The 21,883-nt window shown below is 42.7% G+C and overlaps 1 protein-coding gene across 2 annotated transcripts; it reads left to right on the top strand.

Annotated features, from left to right (window-relative positions):
- The first annotated feature begins 1,083 nt into the window (after positions 1 to 1,083).
- On the top strand, positions 1,084 to 21,126 carry LOC123996956 (excitatory amino acid transporter 5-like). Of its 2 annotated transcripts, XM_046300842.1 has the most exons (11): positions 1,084 to 1,362; positions 3,407 to 3,486; positions 4,216 to 4,431; positions 7,764 to 7,806; positions 9,771 to 9,978; positions 15,751 to 15,850; positions 17,828 to 18,061; positions 18,811 to 19,005; positions 19,383 to 19,517; positions 19,746 to 19,848; positions 20,273 to 21,126. In XM_046300842.1, exons 1-11 carry the CDS (start codon positions 1,105 to 1,107, stop codon positions 20,426 to 20,428), a joined length of 1,728 nt encoding a protein of 575 aa, XP_046156798.1. In that variant the 5' UTR covers positions 1,084 to 1,104; the 3' UTR covers positions 20,429 to 21,126. The 2 variants fall into 2 exon arrangements, with proteins under 2 accessions (XP_046156798.1, XP_046156799.1); XM_046300843.1 differs by lacking the exons at positions 1,084 to 1,362; positions 3,407 to 3,486 and adding an exon at positions 4,021 to 4,109.
- Positions 21,127 to 21,883: the final 757 nt, after the last annotated feature.

Genomic DNA, 21,883 nt, shown 5'->3' on the forward strand with positions numbered 1-21,883 from the left:
AAGAAACTAAATATGCTTCTCTGAATCTTTGCTCAAATCTGGGTCAAATATTGAAAGGAACTTGAGTCTTATTCAGTACATTTAGTTATTGTTTGCTTTTCTGAAGTCGACCAACCTCGCAATAAGGCATCCCAGCTAAGATAGTTAGACAAGCTAGCTACTCTAACTTGATTGATAGCCTTAAATGGCTTCTTGGTAGTTAGTTATGAGTTTGGGAACTTATCTGGGCTAGCTAAAGCCAACTTGGCTAGTAGTATTAAGTTTGACCAATGACAATAGAGGACATAGAGCCTGTATTGAAGTAAATCTAGCCATGACGACGATCAGGAGCCATTTGCAAACAAGGGAAAATCCTATTAAGCTGTGAAGTTAGCGTGGCATGGGAGCCTTCTGCATTCTAAGAATAGCAGGTTCATTAGAGAGACATCAGCATAAAGGCTGTTCAAACAGCAAAAAAAAAGAGGCCAGATGGTGAAAGGATTGTGAGAACCATGGACCAATCTCAGCTCTATGCTGCTTTCCACCAGGTAATGTTCTGGATAAGTTGGGACGGGCTTCATGTCATCCTTGAATCCTTTTACACTATTACTACATGAAATCCATGAGTCATGGGGATGTCAAACCTTTTCCCTCAGTAGCCTATAACTCGTCCAAGACAGTTAAAGGTTTTTCGAAAAGCAAGGTTGAAGCAGTTGACCCGGTGGACTACCCAGAACAGCTAGAAGAGTATGAATCCTCGGTTCTTAGCCTAGTTTTTCCGCTGTGCTTCTACTTCCACCTCTGCTTGCTCTTTGCGGTCTAGGCTGCGTTAACGTGGGTGCACTTTGTGACAACTGCTGGTGTAAAAGGGGCTTTATAAATAAATGTGATGATTGATTGAGATGACAAGATATAAACAATGACAGCCTGCTACCTAACAACAAATACTTGTTAGATGTTGTTACACGTTTGTAAGCCTCTTAGTTCCACATTCTCCCTAATTGTGGGCTTTGGCTGGCTGGCATTCACTCTGCACAAGCCACGATGGCTTAATCCCCATGTAAGCTAAATTAATTGCACCCTCCAGAAGAAGTTGACTGTCTTCCCAGTGAAGGACTTGGCACTATGGAGGAGCTACTACTGCCCACAGATGGCAAGGAAACGCGATACAACAATAGTACGTATTCTCCAAGAGGAGACTCTGGGGGGAAACCCATGTACGAACGCGTCAAGACATTTTTACATGGGACTTTCGTTGTTGACTTGAAACAGTGGGTGAGGGAGTACCTGAAGCTCAACGGCTTGCTGACACTCTCGGTTTTTGCCGTGTTGGCCGGCTGTCTCCTGGGGTTCATGTTGAGAGGGAGCCATCTCTCTACCCAGGTACGTGGCTCTTTATCACAAAGTCGGACGCATGTGCAAATGCTGCTTGATTATTTGAAGTGTTTGCATTGGAGAACATCAACCGGCAGACGTAATGGACCATTGAGAGAAGCTTCTAGTGCCAGTCTGCCAGGTCCATGTGTCTCCCTTGGCAGTGTGTACATTTCTGTGTTTGACCATCTCTCACTCTTTTCGGATGAGGCGGATCCGTGAAAGTGTTCCACTTAAAACGCCCGACAGAGCGCCTGTTTGCACTGGAGAACATCAACCGGCAGACGTAATGGACCATTGAGAGAGGCTTCTAGTGCACGACACCATCAGCAAATGATGGGACTGGAACCTGAAAAGTGGTGTGCGTTAATTGTTATAGCAACAGGGAGCCAGTGCACAGCTAGAAGAGCAGCCCTGGTAGCATGCATTCATCCCCTTGATTGAAGATGTGGTTGTTAGGGAAGGAGTTAATGACCTCTACTCAGCAACGTGTTTCAGTCCCTGAGAGGAAAGTTCTCCGCTGATGCAAATGTAGCACTTTCAACGCATTTTGTGGCAGAATAAATTCTAATCTATTAGATGCTGAACCGATTACTGGCTTCAGAAAAAGAAATGCAAGCATATTGTTGGGGAGCAACAGTAGACACCTAGAGAGTTATAGGCCATCTATGGTGCTCATAAGGTAAAGAAGGATAGGTATCGTATGCCCACATTATCACGCCCTTCCTGTCCACTTTTACATGAAAACAAAAGGAATGTGATGTTCAGAACAGTAGAGAGTTGAGGTCAATCCAAGCTCAGTCCTGTCAGGAGAAGGGGATTATTTGATCTCAGACTGAGACTTGGCTTGCCAAAGCAAACATGGCCTAAAGTGTGCTCGATAATCACAGGTGTGTGAGGTGACGCATGACCCAAAGCTGATGTTTGTAAGTGAGTATCGGAGGTTTAACCTGAGGAAATTACTGTGCAAGTTACTACCAAGAACTACACTCAACAAAAATATAAACACAACATGTAAAGTGCTGGTCCCATGTGCTGAATAAAGTATCCCAGAAATGTTCCATACGCACAAAAAGCTTATTTCTCTCACATTTTGTGGACAAATTTGTTTACTGTACATCCCTGTTAGTGAGCATTTTATCCTTTGTCAAGATAATCCATCCACCTGACAGGTGTGGTATATCAAGAAGCTGATTAAACTCCATGATCATTACACAGATGCACCTTGTGCTGGGGACAATAAAAGGCCACTAAAATGTGCAGTTTTGTCACACAACACAATGCCACAGATGTCTCAAGTTTTGAGGGAGCGTGCAATTGGTATGCTGACTGCAGGAATGTCCACCAGCGCTGTTGCCAGAGAACGCCATTTTAAAGAATGTCCAACCGGCCTTAAAACCGAAGACCACGTGTAACCACGCCAGCTCAGGACCTCCACATCCAGTTTCTTCTACTGCGGGATCGTCAGAGTGGGGAGGGGCAGTATTTCTGTCTGTAATAAAGCTCTTTTGTAGGGGAAAACAGATTCTGATTGGCTGAGCCTGGCTGTCAAGTGGGTGGGCCCCAATCTGAACCAGATTGAATCAACCAATATTATTCACAGTTATTTCTTTACGATTTTGAAAACCAAGAACAACCTTTTACCTTTTCACAAGGGGTGAATCTGAAAAGCCTTTTCCCCAATTTCCCTTCTCAAAACATTGAAGGAGAAGGAGCATTGGAGGAGAAGGAACCTTCTCTGACCTCCTTTTGGTGGTTTGAGAAGGAATCTAGGAGAGAGGACACGAAGAATCAAGCAAAAAGCTTTTGACATTCACCCAAGTGTGTGCTGATGGGCACTTTTTTTCTAGAAGAAAGGAATACTTGAAACAAAAATATCTGTCCAACTATTGTGGAAAGAGACAACCTTTTGGAATGTGTTTCAAGGTGGCCTTTTTTTCAACAATCATCCTCCTCAAATTTGTTAAATCACCAGCTGCAACTGCTTTGGAGTGAGTGCTTCATCCCTACTTACATTAATTAACATGAATGTTTCATCTGATTTCCCCTCCAGGCTAAGATTTATTTTTCATTCCCTGGAGAACTTCTCATGAGAGTGCTCAAAATGCTGATCCTCCCCCTCATCACGTCCAGGTAAACATCTTTAATGTCAACTTCTTTCCAGTAATATGGTTGCATATTCAACCAGTATTAGAGTAATAAAAGTATAATTTGACCTTCACTGAGAATTCCTCTATTGTTGATTGAATATACTTCACACACCACAAAAAATGAGTCAGCCTCAAAAGTGACTTTTGAGAAAAGTGCAATACCGCACTCAATGATAGTCGCTACCCCCTATAGACAGGTAATGATATCACATCTTCATTCAAGTTGAATGGGGCTTAAAACATTACCACGAAACAAGACTTTCGAAACCAGATTTCAGTATATTCCATATGGTCGACATAACATGACAGGTTCCAGTTATATTACAACTGTCAGATAGTATAAAGCCTCTGCCAATTCCCCAAAAACCAGATATTCCGGTTTGGAATGGAAACAAGGCGACGCTCCATTTTAACTCCTCCTCCACATTTACTGGATTGGTTGAACAGTGCAGAAGAGAACCTCCCCCCACAGTTTTTTTATGTTCTTGTCAATACCAGTATGTAAGGGATCTAGTTTCAGGCATTTATTTTATGCCTGCTATGTTTGGTTAGGTAGTATAGGAAGTAGTGCTGACAACAAAAACACTCACTAGAATGGAATCATATGTGGGTACCAATTTAGGCACCTGAGCAATTATTGGGCCATTTTTATTGCATGTTTTCATTTTTTCATCCTAACCAATCCTCTCTCTTTTTTCCCCTCTCTCTACAGTTTAATGTCAGGCCTGTCGTCTATGGAGTCCAAAGCCTGTTGTCGTGTGGGTGTTCTCACTGTGACCTACTACCTGTGGACCACCTTCATTGCGGTGGTGGTGGGTATCCTACTGGTGATCATCATCAAGCCCGGGGTGGGCACTGAGATGGACAGCAACAGGCTAGGAGGAGGGCCCGTCATGACTTCTGCTGATGCCTTGCTAGATCTCATTAGGTGAGTGACCAATAACGAAAAACCAGAAGCAAAACTGAAGCGTGATTTCTACTTAAAATATCAAAGGCACTCATTCGTGGAATGGCCCTGCTACAGTGCATTTGGAAAGTATTCAGACCCCTTCTATTTTTATACATTTTGTTACATTACAGCCTTGTTCTAAAATTGACTAAATAAGAATACAATTCTCATCAATCTACACACCATACCCCATAATGACAAAGCAAAAATAGGTTTTAAAACATTTTTCCAATTTATAAAAATAAAAACTAGAAATGTATTCAGACCTTTTGCTATGAGACTCGAAATTGAGCTCAGTAGCATCCGGTTCCCATTGATCATCCTTGAGATGTTTCTACAACTTGATGGGAGTACACCTGTGGTAATATCAATCGATTGGACATCCTTTGGAAAGGCACACACCAATATATAAGGTCCCACTGTTGACAGTGCATGTCAGAGCATAAATCAAGCCATGAGTTCAAAGGAATTGTCTGTAGAGCTCAAGAGACAGGATTGTGTCGAGGCACAGATCTGGTGAAGGGTAACAAAACATTTCTACAGCTATGAAGGTACCCAAGAACACAGTGCCTCCATCATTCCTAGATGGGAGAAGTTTGGAGTATTGGAACAAATTCACTTACATGTATATTAGAGTAGTAAAACTTAAGTATTTGGTCCCATATTCATAGCACGCAATGACTACGTCAAGCTTGTGACTCTGCAAATTTGTTAGATGCATTTGCCGTTTGTTTTGGTTGTGTTTCAGATTATTTTGTGCCCAATAGAAATTAATTGTCAATAATGTATTGTGTCATTTTGGAGTCACTTTTATTGTAAATAATAATTTAACATGTTTCTTAAACACTTCTACATTCATGTGGATGCTACCACGATTACTGATAATCCAGAATGAATCATGAATAATGAGGCATAAATGCCGCTCATTTCTATTAGGAACAAAATGATCTGAAACACAATCAAAACTAATAGCAAATGGATCCAAGTTGGTAGAGTCACAAGCTTGATGTAGTCATTGCATGCTAGGATTATGGGACCAAATACTAAACTTTTGACTAATTTAATACACATATAAGTGTTTTTGTCCCAATACTTTCCTAATACAAGACATGCTGAAGTCCAAGGCTATATCTTAAAGTGAGATCTATTGTTTGGGTGTTAATCAAAATGTTTATTTTCCTCACTAAAATTAAGAACTTCAGTGGACATTCCAGTACAAATACCTACTTCTGGTAATTATTCAATTTTAAAAAATGTAAATGAATACAAATAAATAAATATGATAAAGACATGTAACTTTTTTCCTGTTTAATAAAAAAAAAAATAGGATATTGTCAGGATTTGGCCAGGGTTGTTCCGGTCTTTGGTCACTAGATGCCCCCATTGTGCCTTTTGACCTTTTGTTTTCCCTTGATTCCCATTATTATTTGCACCTGTGCCTCGTTTCCCCTGATTGTATTTAAACCCTTTGTTTTTCTCAGTTCTTTGCTCTGTGTTTGTATGTTAGCACCCAGCCCTAGTACTCGGTGACCTCTTGTTGATCCCGGTGGACTCTCTTGTGGAATTCTGTTTTTTGTTCTTGTTTGTTTGTTTTTGTGTATCTTTTGAGGCTTTTTGTGCTTTACCTACCACCTTGTGGATTTACCTTTTTTGTCTTGGAGGATTACCTTTTGAGGTTGTGGAGTTACATGTTTTCCTGAAGAACTTCACTTTTTACTTCATTAAATACACCGTCTCAAGTACTGCTGTGTCTGCCTCATCTTCTGGGTTCTGCCGACTATTCGTGGCTCAGTTGGTTAAGTGACTGTTTCTCACTCCGGAGACCCGGGTTCGTAACCGGGTCCTGACAGATATATTGACTCCAGTCCTGTTAAGTACAGTACTATAGGCCTGATATGCATTCTACGGCCTATTGTTGTCTATGCTTGGTAGTCCTACACAGTAGCAACAACTATCTCAGGAAGTTGGGACGCACACACACACACAATCCAGTTAACTGACAGGGGTGATGAACGTTTTTTTAGTTGTCCAAAAGGGATGATTTACAGATGAACCCAGTCATGAAGAGCGGGGATACAAATGATCTTCGTGGAGGATTGCTTCACCGGCACACGTCAGGAGGGCTTCTGGCTCGTGCCTGTCTGAAAGTACTTCCCTCTTTTAAAGGGCCCTCGCAGGAGTCGTCTGCCCTCTTCATCCGCGTATTAACTCGACCTCTGACACTGCAGAGTAAAGAGAGGAATAGAGGAGAGCCAGAGTAAAAACTGATAACGTAGGGGGCAAATTGCCTCCACTGTGTTCACTGATGTAAAACGAAGACACTTCACAAGTTCTTCATTTCTTTGCAGATGTCACGTTCTGACCTTAGTTCCTTTGTTTTGTCTTTGTATGGTCAGGGCGTGAGTTGGGGTGGGCAGTCTATGTTGGTTTTTGTGTTCGGCCTGGTATGGTTCTCAATCTGAAGCAGGTGTCGTTTGTTGTCTCTGATTGAAAATCATACTTAGGTATCCTTTTTCCACCTGGGTTTCGTGGGTGTTTATTTTCTGTTCAGTGTTTTTTCCAGCACCATTCAGGACTATTTGTTTGTCGTTTCATTTATTGTTTCAGTGTTCAATTACTTTATTAAAGAATATGGACACCTACCACGCTGCACCTTGGTCCTCACCTCCTTCCAACTACGACGACGCTCGTTACAGCAGAGGCATAGTAATTGTTTGGCCCGTGCAAATACTTTAAACCTTAAAATACTTCAATTCATAAAATATGTTTTGTATTGTCAAATAGCTGCACTTTATGCAGACATGCATCAAAAGGTGTATTCATCACTTCTATACATTCTGTGGAATACACATCAATGATTAGACTGCAGGGGACCACTTTCCTTTGCATGGCTCACAAATGGCTCACAAATTACTGTGACAATAGCCTCGCTACTTTTATAGCCTCGCTACTGTATATAGCCTGTCTTTTTACTGTTTTATTTCTTTACCTACCTATTGCTCACCTAACACCTTTTTTGCACTATTGGCTAGAGCCTGTATGTATGCATTTTACTGTAAGGTCTACCAGACCTGTTCTATTCGGTGCACGTGACAAATAAACTGATTTGATTTGATTCAAAAGTTAGAAAAAGCCTGTTATTCATGATCATACTTATCAAGTTGGAATTATTATGCTTCCCTCTTATACGGTAATAATTACACTTGACCTTACAAATACTGATCAGAAATGAATAGCCATACGTTTTACCCTGACTGTATGCACCAACATATCAACATGCTAAGCTAAATCATAACATCATCTTTTTACAGGAATATGGTTCCTTCCAATCTTATTGAGGCGACATTCCAACAGGTAACACCAGACCAATGCTAATGGACAGTATGACACATTAGAGAGGGACTTCAGAAAGTATTCACACCCCTTGACTTTTTCCACATTTTGTTGTGCTACAGCCTGAATTTTAAATATATGAAATTAAGATTTTGTGTCACCATACCCCATAATGTCAAAGTGGAATTATGTTTTTAGACATTTTTACAAATTCATTAAAAATGAAAAGTTGAAATGTCTTTAGTCAATAAGTAATTCAATTCCTTTGTTAATAGAGCAATATGTACATGATTGTGAGAGTCTCACCTTTGCACAGAGTGTGGTAGTGTGTATCCCAAACTGTTCGTACGCTGCACACAGAAGTAGGCAGAAGAGGCTGGACCAACATCAGATGAGTCCCGTGACACTTGTGGGGGTCGTAGAGCAAAACAGAGAACACCCACCACCATGTTCGTGAGAGTTTGTAGGCCAAACAGTTCGGACGCTACAGACTTTTCGTGAGAAGACAGGTTTTCAGGAAGTATCATGGTCTGACAAACACCGTAGATGTGGAAGGGCGATATCGGTAGATGCGATGGATTGAGCCCATGTCAGATATCGATCGTTTAAATAGACGGATTTTAATGACACATTTTTAATTAGGTTAATTAGGTTTCCGCGGGGACGTGGAAATTGTACGCTAACTGTTAACATGAATTTTGGATGATTACCTCGTCTCTGTACAGTTGAGCAGTGAATTTCAAACACAGATTCAACTACAAAGACCAGGGAGGTTTTCCAATTCCTCGCAAAGAAGGGCACCTATAGGTAGATAGGTAAAAAATAAAATAAAAAGCAGCCATTGAATATCACTTTGAGTATGCTGAAGTTGTTAATTACACTTTGAGTGGTGCATCAATAAACCCAGTCACTACAAAGATACAGGTGTTTTTCCTAACTCAGTTGCCGGTAAGGAAGGAAACTTTTAATGGCTGTGATAGGAGAAAACTAAGGATGGGTCAACAACATTGTAGTTACTCCACAATGCTAACCCAACTGACAGTGTGAAAAGAAGGAAGCCTCCACAGAATAACACATATTCCAAAACATGCATCCTATTTGTAATAAGGCACTAAAGTAAAACTGCAAAAAATGTGGCAAAGAAATTCACTTTATATCCTGAATATATAGCGTTATGTTTTGGGAAAATCCAACAATACACATCACTGTTCACTCTTCATATTTTCAAGCATGGAGGTGGCTGCATCATGTTATAGATATGCTCCGAATAGAAGAAAAGCTTTTTCAGTGTGCTTTCCAACAGACACTGATAGACAAATTCACCTTTCAGCAGGACAATAATAATAATAATAATAATAAGGTCAAATATACATAGGAGTTGCTTACTAAGACATCATTGAATGTTCTTGAGTGGCCTAGTTACAGTTTTGACTTAAATCGGCTTGAAAGCCTATGGCAAGACTTGAAAATGGCAGTCCAGCAATGATCAAGAACCAACTTGACAGAGCTTTAAGAATTATTTAAAGAATCATTTGCAAATATTGTACAATTTAGGTGTGCAAAGCTCTTAGAGACTTACCTCTCAAAGACTCAAAGCTGTAATCGCTGCAAAATGTGATTCTAACATGTATTGACTCAGGGGTGTGAATACTTATGTAAATGAGATATTTCTGTATTTCATTTTCAATAAATTTGCAAACATTTCTAAAACCTGTTTTTCACTTTGTTATGGGGTATTGTGTAGATGGGTGAGATTTTTATTAATTTAATCCATTTTGAATTCAAGTTGTAACACAAGAAAATGTGCAACACGTCAAGGGGTATGAATACTTTCTATAGGCACTGTACCATTGTTTATTTAATAATATGCCAGACATAGAAGACCTTCCATTGCTAGTGATTGACAAGTCAAGACAAATCCCTACAGCTCATGGGTATTGTACTTTAAATCACCTTCCTCATCTGCAATGTTCTTATTGATCCAGTACAAAACAGATCTGGTCCGTATTCTGAAAGTCCCTAGAGTCACAGTACAGCCCAACTTTGTGTACATCATGCCTGACGATAGTGGCCCCACTGGTCGGACGGTGTTCCTGGAGCTCACTCCACCCCCTGAGATTCACTACAAGACCAGAGCTGGCAGCAGCCAACAGATGAACGTGCTGGGGATTGTCATCTTCTCTGCCACCATGGGTAAAGACAGTTTATCTTCCATTTATCTTTTCTTTTTTCTTCTTTTCTGTATCAATGCAACAGTTGAAGTCGGAAGCTTACATACACCTTAGCCAACTACATTTACACTCAGTTTTTCACAATTCCTGACATTTAATCCTTGTAAAAATTCCCTGTCTTAGGTCAGTTAGGATCACCACTTTATTTTAAGAATGTGAACATGTCAGAATAATAGTAGAGAGAATTATTTATTTCAGCTTTTATTTCTTTCCCGGTGGGTCAGAAGTTTACGTACACTCAATTAGTATTTGGTAGCATTGCCTTTAAATTGTTTAACTTGGGTCAAATGTTTTGGGTAGCCTTCCACAAGCTTCCCACAATAAGTTCGGTGAATTTTGGCCCATTCCTCCTGACAGAGCTGGTGTAACTGAGTCAGGTTTGTAGGCCTCCTTGCTCTCACACGCTTTTTCAGTTTTGCCCACAAATCTTTTATAGGATTGAGATCAGGGCTTTGTGATGGCCACTCCAGTACCTTGACTGTGTTGTCCTTAAGTCATTTTACCACAACTTTGGAAGTGTGCTTGGGGTCATTGTCCATTTGGAAGACCCATTTGCGACCAAGCTTTAACTTCCTGATTGATGTCTTGAGATGTGCTTCAATATATCCACATAATTTTACTTCATCATGATGCCATCTATTTTGTGAAGTTCACCAGTTCCTCCTACAGCAAAGCGCCCCCACAACATGATGCTGCCACCCCCATGCTTCCCCCATGGTTGGGATGGTGTTCTTCGGCTTGCAAGCCTCCCCCTTTTCCTCATTATGACCAAACAGTTCTATTTTTAGTTTCATCAGACTAGAGGATATTTCTCCAAAAAAGTAAGATCCTTGTCCCCATGTGCAGTTGCAAACAGTAGTCTGGCTTTTTTTGTGGCGGTTTTGGAGCAGTGGCTTCTTCCTTGCTGAGTGGCCTTTCAGGTTTTGTCGAATTAGGACTCGTTTTACAACAAAAAATATCTAGTTAACAGAAGAAAGGAAGACAAAATAAGGACAAAAGAAGGACAGAAGAAAAAGGAAAAGAAAGAGGACAACAAAGTGAAACAGTCAGCACTTCTATTGCAACTTCGTATTTCGTCGTCCTAACGTAGTCTACACTGCTATCTGCCCAGCAGCTAGCCAGCTAGCAAACGTCCACCGTCTACCGAATAGCAGCACTGTAGAAACTATTACACTCAACTGAACGACTTGATTAGTGTAGTGTTAGCTAGCTACATAGTTGTCTTTGCTGTCTTCGTATCCAAGATAATTGTGTAGTTTAGAGCGTGTAGTCTTAGAGTGATTATCTTAATTTACCGAGGTTAGCTAGCCAGCTATTTGTCGTCCTTAACGTAGGAGACACTGCTAGCTAGCCAACAGCTAGCCAACGTCTACTGAATAGAACTTCCGCACTCAACAACCCGGTCGCATTCCGCTTCGCTCCACAGGTAGTATCACATTTTTCATTTCATTTCATTACAGCACAACGGTTTGATTTGTTTGATCGTAGCTAGCTACATAGCTAGCTACATAGCCGTCTGTGTATCAAAGATAATTGTGTAGTCTAGAGCGATTTTCTAGGTTAGCTAGCCAGCTATTGTCGTTCTTTTAACGCAACGTAACGTAATCAACACTGCTAGCTAGCCAGCTAGCCCCGAATAGCAGCACTGTAGAAACTACTACACTCAACGGAACGACTTGATTAGTGTAGTGTCAACAACGCAGCCACTGTCAGCTAGCCTACAAAGTCAACAACGCAGCCACTGCCAGCTAGCCTACTTCAGCAGTACTGTATCATTTTTAATAATTTTAGTCAATAAGATTCTTGCTACGTAAGCTTAACTTTCTGAACATTCGAGACGTGTAGTCCACTTGTCATTCAATCTCCTTGCATTAGCGTAGCCTCTTCTGTAGCCTGTCAACTATGTGTCTGTCTATCCCTGTTCTCTCCTCTCTGCACAGACCATACAAACGCTCCACACCGCGTGGCCGCTGCCACCCTAATCTGGTGGTCCCAGCGCGCACGACCCACGTGGAGTTCCAGGTCTCCGGTAGCCTCTGGAACTGCCGATCTGCAGCCAACAAGGCAGAGTTCATCTCAGCCTATGCCTCCCTCCAGTCCCTCGACTTCTTGGCACTGACAGAAACATGGATCACCACAGATAACACTGCTACTCCTACTGCTCTCTCTTCGTCCGCCCACGTGTTCTCGCACACCCGAGAGCTTCTGGTCAGCGGGGTGGTGGCATAGGGATCCTTATCTCTCCCATGTGGTCATTCTCTCTTTCTCCCCTTACCCATCTGTCTATCGCCTCCTTTGAATTTCATGCTGTCACAGTTACCAGCCCTTTCAAGCTTAACATCCTTATCATTTATCGCCCTCCAGGTCCCCTCGGAGAGTTCATCAATGAGCTTGATGCCTTGATAAGCTCCTTTCCTGAGGACGGCTCACCTCTCACAGTTCTGGGCGACTTTAACCTCCCCACGTCTACCTTTGACTCATTCCTCTCTGCCTCCTTCTTTCCACTCCTCTCCTCTTTTGACCTCACCCTCTCACCTTCCCCCTACTCACAAGGCAGGCAATACGCTCGACCTCATCTTTACTAGATGCTGTTCTTCCACTAACCTCATTGCAACTCCCCTCCAAGTCTCCGACCACTACCTTGTATCCTTTTCCCTCTCGCTCTCATCCAACACTTCCCACACTGCCCCTACTCGGATGGTATCGCGCCGTCCCAACCTTCGCTCTCTCTCCCCCGCTACTCTCTCCTCTTCCATCCTATCATCTCTTCCCTCTGCTCAAACCTTCTCCAACCTATCTCCTGATTCTGCCTCCTCAACCCTCCTCTCCTCCCTTTCTGCATCCTTTGACTCTCTATGTCCCCTATCTTCCAGGCCGGCTCGGTCCTCCCCTCCCGCTCCGTGGCTTGACGACTCAATGCGAGCTCACAGAACAGGGCTCCGGAAGGCCGAGCGGAAATGGAGGAAAACTCGCCTCCCTGCGGACCTGGCATCCTTTCACTCCCTCCTCTCTACATTTTCCTCCTCTGTCTCTGCTGCTAAAGCCACTTTCTACCACTCTAAATTCCAAGCATCTGCCTCTAACCCTAGGAAGCTCTTTGCCACATTCTCCTCCCTCCTGAATCCTCCTCCCCCTCCCCCTCCTCCCTCTCTGCAGATGACTTCGTCAACCATTTTGAAAAGAAGATCGACGACATCCGATCCTCGTTTGCTAAGTCAAACAACATCGCTGGTTCTGCTCACACTGCCCTACCCTGTGCTCTGACCTCTTTCTCCCTCTCTCTCCAGATGAAATCTCGCGTCTTGTGACGGCCGGCCGCCCAACAACCTGCCCGCTCGACCCTATCCCCTCCTCTCTTCTCCAGACCATTTCCGGAGACCTTCTCCCTTACCTCACCTCGCTCATCAACTTATCCCTGACCGCTGGCTACGTCCCTTCCGTCTTCAAGAGAGCGAGAGTTGCACCCCTTCTGAAAAAACCTACACTCGATCCCTCCGATGTCAACAACTACAGACCAGTATCCCTTCTTTCTTTTCTCTCCAAAACTCTTGAACGTGCCGTCCTTGGTCAGCTCTCCCGATATCTCTCTCAGAATGACCTTCTTGATCCAAATCAGTCAGGTTTCAAGACTAGTCATTCAACTGAGACTGCTCTTCTCTGTATCACGGAGGCGCTCCGCACCGCTAAAGCTAACTCTCTCTCCTCTGCTCTCATCCTTCTAGACCTATCGGCTGCCTTCGATACTGTGAACCATCAGATCCTCCTCTCCACCCTCTCCGAGTTGGGCATCTCCGGCGCGGCCCACGCTTGGATTGCGTCCTACCTGACAGGTCGCTCCTACCAGGTGGCGTGGCGAGAATCTGTCTCCTCACCACGCGCTCTCACCACTGGTGTCCCCAGGGCTCTGTTCTAGGCCCTCTCCTATTCTCGCTATACACCAAGTCACTTGGCTCTGTCATAACCTCACATGGTCTCTCCTATCATTGCTATGCAGACGACACACAATTAATCTTCTCCTTTCCCCCTTCTGATGACCAGGTGGCGAATCGCATCTCTGCATGTCTGGCAGACATATCAGTGTGGATGACGGATCACCACCTCAAGCTGAACTTCGGCAAGACGGAGCTGCTCTTCCTCCCGGGGAAGGACTGCCCGTTCCATGATCTCGCCATCACGGTTGACAACTCCATTGTGTCCTCCTCCCAGAGCGATAAGAACCTTGGCGTGATCCTGGACAACAAACTGTCGTTCTCAACTAACATCAAGGCGGTGGCCCGTTCCTGTAGGTTCATGCTCTACAACATCCGCAGAGTACGACCCTGCCTCACACAGGAAGCGGCGCAGGTCCTAATCCAGGCACTTGTCATCTCCCGTCTGGATTACTGCAACTCGCTGTTGGCTGGGCTCCCTGCCTGTGCCATTAAACCCCTACAACTCATCCAGAACGCCGCAGCCCGTCTAGTGTTCAACCTTCCCAAGTTCTCTCACGTCACCCCGCTCCTCCGCTCTCTCCACTGGCTTCCAGTTGAAGCTCGCATCCGCTACAAGACCATGGTGCTTGCCTACGGAGCTGTGAGGGGAACGGCACCTCAGTACCTCCAGGCTCTGATCAGGCCCTACACCCAAATAAGGGCACTGCGTTCATCCACCTCTGGCCTGCTCGCCTCCCTACCACTGAGGAAGTACAGTTCCCGCTCAGCTCAGTCAAAACTGTTCGCTGCTCTGGCTCCCCAATGGTGGAACAAACTCCCTCACGACGCCAGGACAGCGGAGTCAATCACCACCTTCCGGAGACACCTGAAACCCCACCTCTTTAAGGAATACCTAGGATAGGATAAAGTAATCCTTCTCACCCCCCCCCTTAAAATATTTAGATGCACTATTGTAAAGTGGTTGTTCCACTGGATGTCATAAGGTGAATGCACCAATTTGTAAGTCGCTCTGGATAAGAGCGTCTGCTAAATGACTTAAATGTAATGTAAATGTTAAATGTTTTACTGTGGGTATAGATACTTTTGTACCTGTTTCCTTCAGCATCTTCACAAGGTCCTTTGCTCTTGTCCTGGGATTGATTTGCACTTTTCGCACCAAAGTACGTTCATCTCCAGGAGACAGAACACGTCTCCTTCCTGAGCAGTATGACAGCTGCGTGGTCCCATGGTGTTTATACTTGCGTACTATTGTTTGTACAGATGAACGTGGTACCTTCAGGCGTTTGGAAATTGCTCCCAAGGATGAACCAGACTTGTGGAGGTGTACAATTGTTTTTCTGAGATCTTGGCTGATTTCTTTTGATTTCCCCATGAAGCAAAGTGGCACTTTGTTTGAAGGTAGGCCTTGAAATACATCCACAGGTACACCTCCAATTGACTCAAATTATGTCAATTAGCCTATCCGAAGCTTCTAAAGCCATGACATCATTTTCTGGAATTTAACAAGTTGTTTAAAGGCACAGTCAACTTAGTGTATGTGAACTTCTGACCCACTGGAATTGTGATACAGTGAATTTATAAGTGAAATATCTGTCTGTAAACAATTGTTGGAAAAATGACTTGTGTCATGCACAAAGTAGATGTCCTAACTGACTTGCCAAAGCTATCGTTTGTTAACAAGAAATTTGTGGAGTGGTTGAAAAACGAGTTTTAATGACTCCAACCTAAGTCTATGTAAACTTCCGACTTCAACTGTATATGTATCCATCTCTATCTAAATTATTTTAATTTGGCTTTTTTAGGGCTGTTACTGGGGAAAATAGGCGAGAGAGGAGCACCACTAGTTCACTTGTGTCAGTGTATCAACGAATGTGTCATGAAAATCATCAACACTGCTGTTTGGTAAGTGGGGGACGAGCTTTGTAAGTAGTTTACATTATCATGGTTCCACTGGCTCAGTGGGTTAGAGAATGGCAACACCAGGTTTGTGGATGTGATGTCCATTCAGTGTGACTTTCTGAGGTTACGACCTGTACACGGGCATGTGGTGAGAATGGGGTCATTGTCTTGGGGTCAAGCTTTGGTGGAGAAGTCAGGCGACGACCTTGCTTCGTTCCACCCAGCAGCGAACTGCACATGCCAAGGATTAGTCAAACAGGAGTAGCTCACCCTGTGATCAGGGTCAACAGTGACTTATCCCAGGGGCCTCTGGCACCACCAGGGCAGAATGACTGCCCCCTCTCATTGAAGCCACAGCGGTTCAAGGGCGACCGCGGTACTGCAGGCATTGTTTGCAGAAAACAGGATCCCCCATTATAGTGACTAGAACAAATGACAATCTTCAGGGTCAATCTTTGGGTAAAATCGAATACAACCATGGTACCAATAATTGATCATTTAGTTGCTAATGGCAGCTTGCAGTACCCCAGTCGTCCTTCAACTTGAGTAACTCAATGAGAGGGAAAAAGCACTAAAGCTAGCCTGCAACGTCACTTCGTGGAGTATTTCAAACTGTGCCGTCACTAGTTACCACAGCCACAAAGTTAGAATTATGGCTAAACCCTGCCTATTCCTAAAATGTATCTTCTTAAAATCTGATTTTAAACCTAACCTCAACCACAATGTTTAACCCTAGCCTTAAATTAGAACTATTAAGCAACAAAATAAATCATGACATAACTTTTATGATATAGCCAGTTTTACTTTGTGGCTGTGGTAACTAGAGACAACAATATTATGTCTCCATGAGACGCAATCTTAACCAATTTCATTTGGCTTAAATGTGCTATTGAGTCTTCACATAAGAGTGAATGGTGTCATGTGATCGATGGCTTTGTCCATTTCTCTCTCTCTCTCTCTCTCTCTCTCTCTCTCTCTCTCTCTCTCTCTCTCTCTCTCTCTCTCTCTCTCTCTCTCTCTCTCTCTATATATATATATATATATATATATATATATATATATATATATATATATATATATATATATATATATATATATATATATATATATATATAGTCATTAGGTACATTGCATGCAGCTCAGGTTTACCTGAAACTGGCCCGCCCATATTGTACGATGTCACTTACCACAGAGGTTCTGCTGATATAAGACCGATCTCAAAGACTTGAATGGCTCTTGGCTCTGACATGTTTTTAGCGGCAGGAATAAACTCACGTGAGACAACAGGGCAATTTTATTTTTATTTATTTTTTTATACAGTTTTGAGATTTGGTCAATACATAGCATGATGTAAATGACAAATTATTTATTTTTATTCTGTTTTACTGTGTGGAAACGGCTCATTAGGAAAAACACATTTGACCTATAGGTAACTGCCAAAATAATGGAAACACTTGAGTAAATGAAGGATACAAAGTATATTGAAAGCAGGTGCTTCCACACAGGTGTGGTTTCTGAGTTAATTAACCAGTTAACATCCCTTCATGTTTAGAGTGTATAAAAGGTATACAAATGTTGTTTTGTCCATCATGGCTATGACCCCATAGGATGACAGTGCCCCCATCCCACGAGTGGTCACTGAATGGTTTGATGAGCATTTAAATGATATTAACCATATGCCATGGCCACCTCCGTCACCAGCTCTTAACCCAATTGAACCCTTATGGGAGATTATTTTCCACCACCATCAACAAAACACCAAATGATGGAATTTCTTGTGGAAGAATGGTGTTACATCAGTCCAATAGAATCTATGCTAAGGTGCATTGAAGCTATTCTGGCTCATGGTGGCCCAACGCTCTATTAAGACACCTTATGTTGGGATTTTCTATATTTTGGCAGTTACTTGTAGGTTGTATAGAAAGTCTTTGGAGGTGTTTCTTGAACAACAGTGAAACACAGTTCTTCCTTTCCGGACAGGTATTTTCCATTTGGGATCATATTCCTCGTAGCTGGAAAAATCCTGGACATGCAGGACCCATCTACTCTTGGGAAGAAGCTGGGCTGGTACACTGTCACTGTTCTGGCTGGGCTTTTTGTCCACGGCCTCATCCTCCTCCCCTTCTTCTACCTCATCCTGACTCGGAAAAACCCTTTCACTTTCATCAGAGGCCTGCTTCAAGCCTTGGTCATAGCACTGGCCACCTCCTCAAGGTCTGTCTGTGTCCTATTTTCTCATTAAACAATGATCTTTTTCACTGTCCTGGAGGTTGCTGCAGTGTGCAGGGCTGCAGTGTGCAACCAACAACCTGGGTTGGGGTCAATTCCTTTCTTGATTCAGTCAGTTCAGCAGGAAGTGAATTGACATTAAACTCATGTTGAATTGGAAATATACTTTTTTCAATTTGTGAATCAAATTTCAGTTCACCCCCTGATTTGAAATTAAAGTAACCCCCCCATTCAGCGGAGTCATATAACACCTGATTCAGGTGTGTTAGTGCAGGGTTGGGACAAAAGCTTGAAAACACTGTGGCCCTCCAGGACCAGGTGTGAAGAACACTGTCCCAGAGGGTTCCTTATAAACATTGTAATGTTTGATTGATCATCTCCAGTTTCAAACACTTTCTTTGAAACTCGTAAAACTTACTCAAATGCATCTGCATCATGTTGCTATTGATCCACACTATGGTGTTTAGAGGTGAACAGTCAAGCACAGAAATGTATTAAGAGAATAATAGCCTAAATGTACAACAACAACAAAAAGCATGAAAGCTGATTGCTGTAATTAAGTAGTTTAAACGAAACTATTCCAAATGGAGGAAAACAAACAATAATATATCCACAGGATATCAGTTAGAGTGGTCCCTTAACTCAACTCTCTCTCTCTCTCTCTCTCTCTCTCTCTCTCTCTCTCTCTCTCTCTCTCTCTCTCTCTCTCTCTCTCTCTCTCTCTCTCTCTTAAGTTCTGCTACTCTGCCCATTACTATGAAGTGTTTGCTGGAGAACTGCAATGTGGATCGGCAGATAACACGCTTCGTGCTGCCTGTGGGCGCCACCATTAACATGGACGGAACAGCTCTTTACGAAGCCGTGGCGGCCATCTTTATCGCCCAGGTCAACGATTATGAGCTGGACTTTAGCCAGCTGGTCACCATTAGGTATGTATGGGGATTCAAATCACTCCAATTCTCATGTAAACCTTCTCATAAAGCTACCCAGTCCATATACTGGGGGGAACTTTGAGTTCTAACTCAAAAGCAGTAACCGGTCTGTGTAGTCTGCCATGACAGTCTTGGTTTCTGGGTGCCAGGACTAGAACCATTTCACAAAAAGTAACATCCTGATATGACCAGTTTCACACAACTCCATGGGAATGTCACTGTACAACATTAATGTGATGTTTTTCATGATGAGATTTGGTCACTGTTTTTGAACTTTTTAAAGGCTATAGCTCATATCATATTAACCATGGCAGGACAATATTGTAATGCACCTTCTTAGGGGAGTAATTGATTGTGTTGGTCTCTGTTCAAAGTATAACAGCTACAGCTGCCAGCATAGGTGCTGCTGGGATCCCCCAGGCTGGCCTCGTCACCATGGTGATTGTGCTGACATCAGTGGGTCTGCCACCTGATGACATCACTCTCATTGTGTCCATCGACTGGGTACTGTAAGTTCACTATGACAACAATTAGTCATATTCAATATCTACATAGTGGAACATATACCATACCACATGTTAATAGTGACTGAAACGACAGAACATTTTATGGTTAAAAAGTGAATTCATTCATATGTCAAAGGAAATCTTAAATTGTTTCTGCATTCAAGAAGCAAACGTTTTTTGGTTGGAGTGAGAGGCTGACCTCTGGAGCTTTTGTATTCCCTGTCCTCTCAGGGACAGATTCCGAACCATGATCAACGTGCTGGGAGACGCCCTGGCAGTAGGAATCATCGGCCACTTATGTCGGAAAGACTTTCCTCGCAGACCTACTGGCAAGGTAGGCAGCTGTCACTGTCTAGCCGCAACCACATCATAACAATTGAGTTATAGTCCTAAGCTCCAGTCAAACTGTTTTCTTGTGAGGTATCAGAGGCCTTGCACATAATAATGATTGTCTTAAATTGATTAAATGTGTCTGCCAGCCAGGGTTACACATTTAATAATCTGAAATCAATATTTCATGTGAATCTATACCTCAATGTCTGCACAGTTTGTCACTTATTACAGAGATACTGATAAGTGTGTGTGTGTGTGTGTGTGTGTGTGTGTGTGTGTGTGTGTGTGTGTGTGTGTGTGTGTGTGTGTGTGTGTGTGTGTGTGTGTGTGTGTGTGTGTGTGTGTGTGTGTGTGTGTGTGTGTGTGTGTGTGTGTGTGTGTGTGTGTGTGTGTGTGTGTGTGTGTGTGTGTGTGTTCCTCCCTAGTCACAACCTTCATATGGCACACAGAACTCTCACAACATGCAGAACGGTGTGCCTATGACCGAGCTGCCTCTGCACAAGCAAGACTGCTGCTATGATGTGATGGGGGCCACAGTCAATGAGAGGCCTACCATCTACTACAACATCTGTCAGGTTTAACTCCTGGAAAGACATTAACCTCAAATGATGGACAACTTTGGTGCACTTTTCCCCTACTCGTGCCATGTAACGGTACTGAAAGAACCTGCTCCTGCTTTGGTGCACTTTTCGCTTTGTCGGTGACACTGTAATGGACAAATCAGTGTTTTCCACAAAGACCTTTTATTTAAAAAACATGTTTTAAAGTTAAACAGTGATGAGTTTGGAATCTATGTGGTATTGACTCTTGCTATTAACTCGAGTCGTCCAACGTGCTGTGGATTCACTGGATGTTTTTCTCTCACTGTTCCTCACCCTGGTCTCTATGGTCCATGTGACAGTCATAATAACAGCATGCAGGTATGCATTTTGAACAACTTGTTTGGCAATTTTTTTTTTTGCATGCAAAGGAAGTAGGTCTACTGTCGGGTCATACTGGACATTCTGGGTCAATGGCAATAAGCTCATTTCACTCAACTTCCTTCGTCTTCTATTTAATGTGCCTAACATTTATTGGCAGTTTCAACAATCTAAAGGGAAAGTACAGGGGGGGAAATGTTGTTTATTCAAAACACGTCATCTGATGATCTTTTTTTGTATGTGACCCTGCTTTTCTTGTATTCAAAAACCTAAATGTAATGTTTCCTTAAATAAAAAATGTCACTTGTCCGCAAGATTAAGTCATTTATCTACACAGACACCAACCATTTTGTTTTCCAATGCACACAGACAAACTACCATACCATTCTTCCCTCAATCATAGCAACATAGTACTCAAGGAATTACGTTGTTTCTTCAGATTCATTTATTGTGGTTATTTGAAAAATCATTTGTTTGCTTGTTTGTTTTAAGTTGCTTGAGTTCTGGTGTATCTATATGTTGTAATCAAATGCAACGTCATGGATGTGAGTTTCTTTCAGTGATTAATCCAGTTAGTTAGGACATGAGGAAGCCATGAGCATGACGCCCTTGGACGGCATGCACACGCATGTGCCTCCGGTGTTAGTGAGAGATTAAATCACGGTGAAGACTTGAACAAAGAAGAAGGATTACGGGGGAGGGTCTTTTGGCTTTAAGTGCTTGAGATTACAGTGCTTGAGTTGACAGTGCCTTTGTCATCCACAAGGACATTACTGACCTACTAGCCATTTGGGTATGGAAGATAAACTTGTTGTAAATGGCATGCTTTTGACCGGTTTGCAAATCTTGTTTGGTTATCTAATAAGGCTGAGGGTTGCCTAAAACTGTTTCAGATTGACCTATCATGTAGACATAAAACCTTCCCTCCTACTTTTTAAAATTTGTTTTCTTTTATTTCCCCTTGTAACATTGTCGTCTTCCTCTTCTGAGGAGGAGTAGGAAATATCGGACCAATATGCAGCGTGGTACGTGTTCATAATTACTTTAATAGAACACTGAAAAAATACAAAAACAACGTGAACGAACGAAACCGGACCAGTTCTGTCTGGTACAGAT

The sequence above is a fragment of the Oncorhynchus gorbuscha genome, linkage group LG15 (assembly GCF_021184085.1).
Source record: "Oncorhynchus gorbuscha isolate QuinsamMale2020 ecotype Even-year linkage group LG15, OgorEven_v1.0, whole genome shotgun sequence".
NCBI classification, from domain to species: domain Eukaryota; kingdom Metazoa; phylum Chordata; class Actinopteri; order Salmoniformes; family Salmonidae; genus Oncorhynchus; species Oncorhynchus gorbuscha.

Bases quoted from the DNA above. Each gene is read 5' to 3' on its own strand.
- LOC123996956 (XM_046300842.1), top strand. From the start codon at position 1,105: ATGGAGGAGCTACTACTGCCCACAGATGGCAAGGAAACGCGATACAAC. The intron at 1,363-3,406 runs GTACGTGGCTCT...TTTCCCCTCCAG, and splicing joins GGAGCCATCTCTCTACCCAG to GCTAAGATTTATTTTTCATT. The intron at 3,487-4,215 runs GTAAACATCTTT...CTCTCTCTACAG, and splicing joins CTCCCCCTCATCACGTCCAG to TTTAATGTCAGGCCTGTCGT.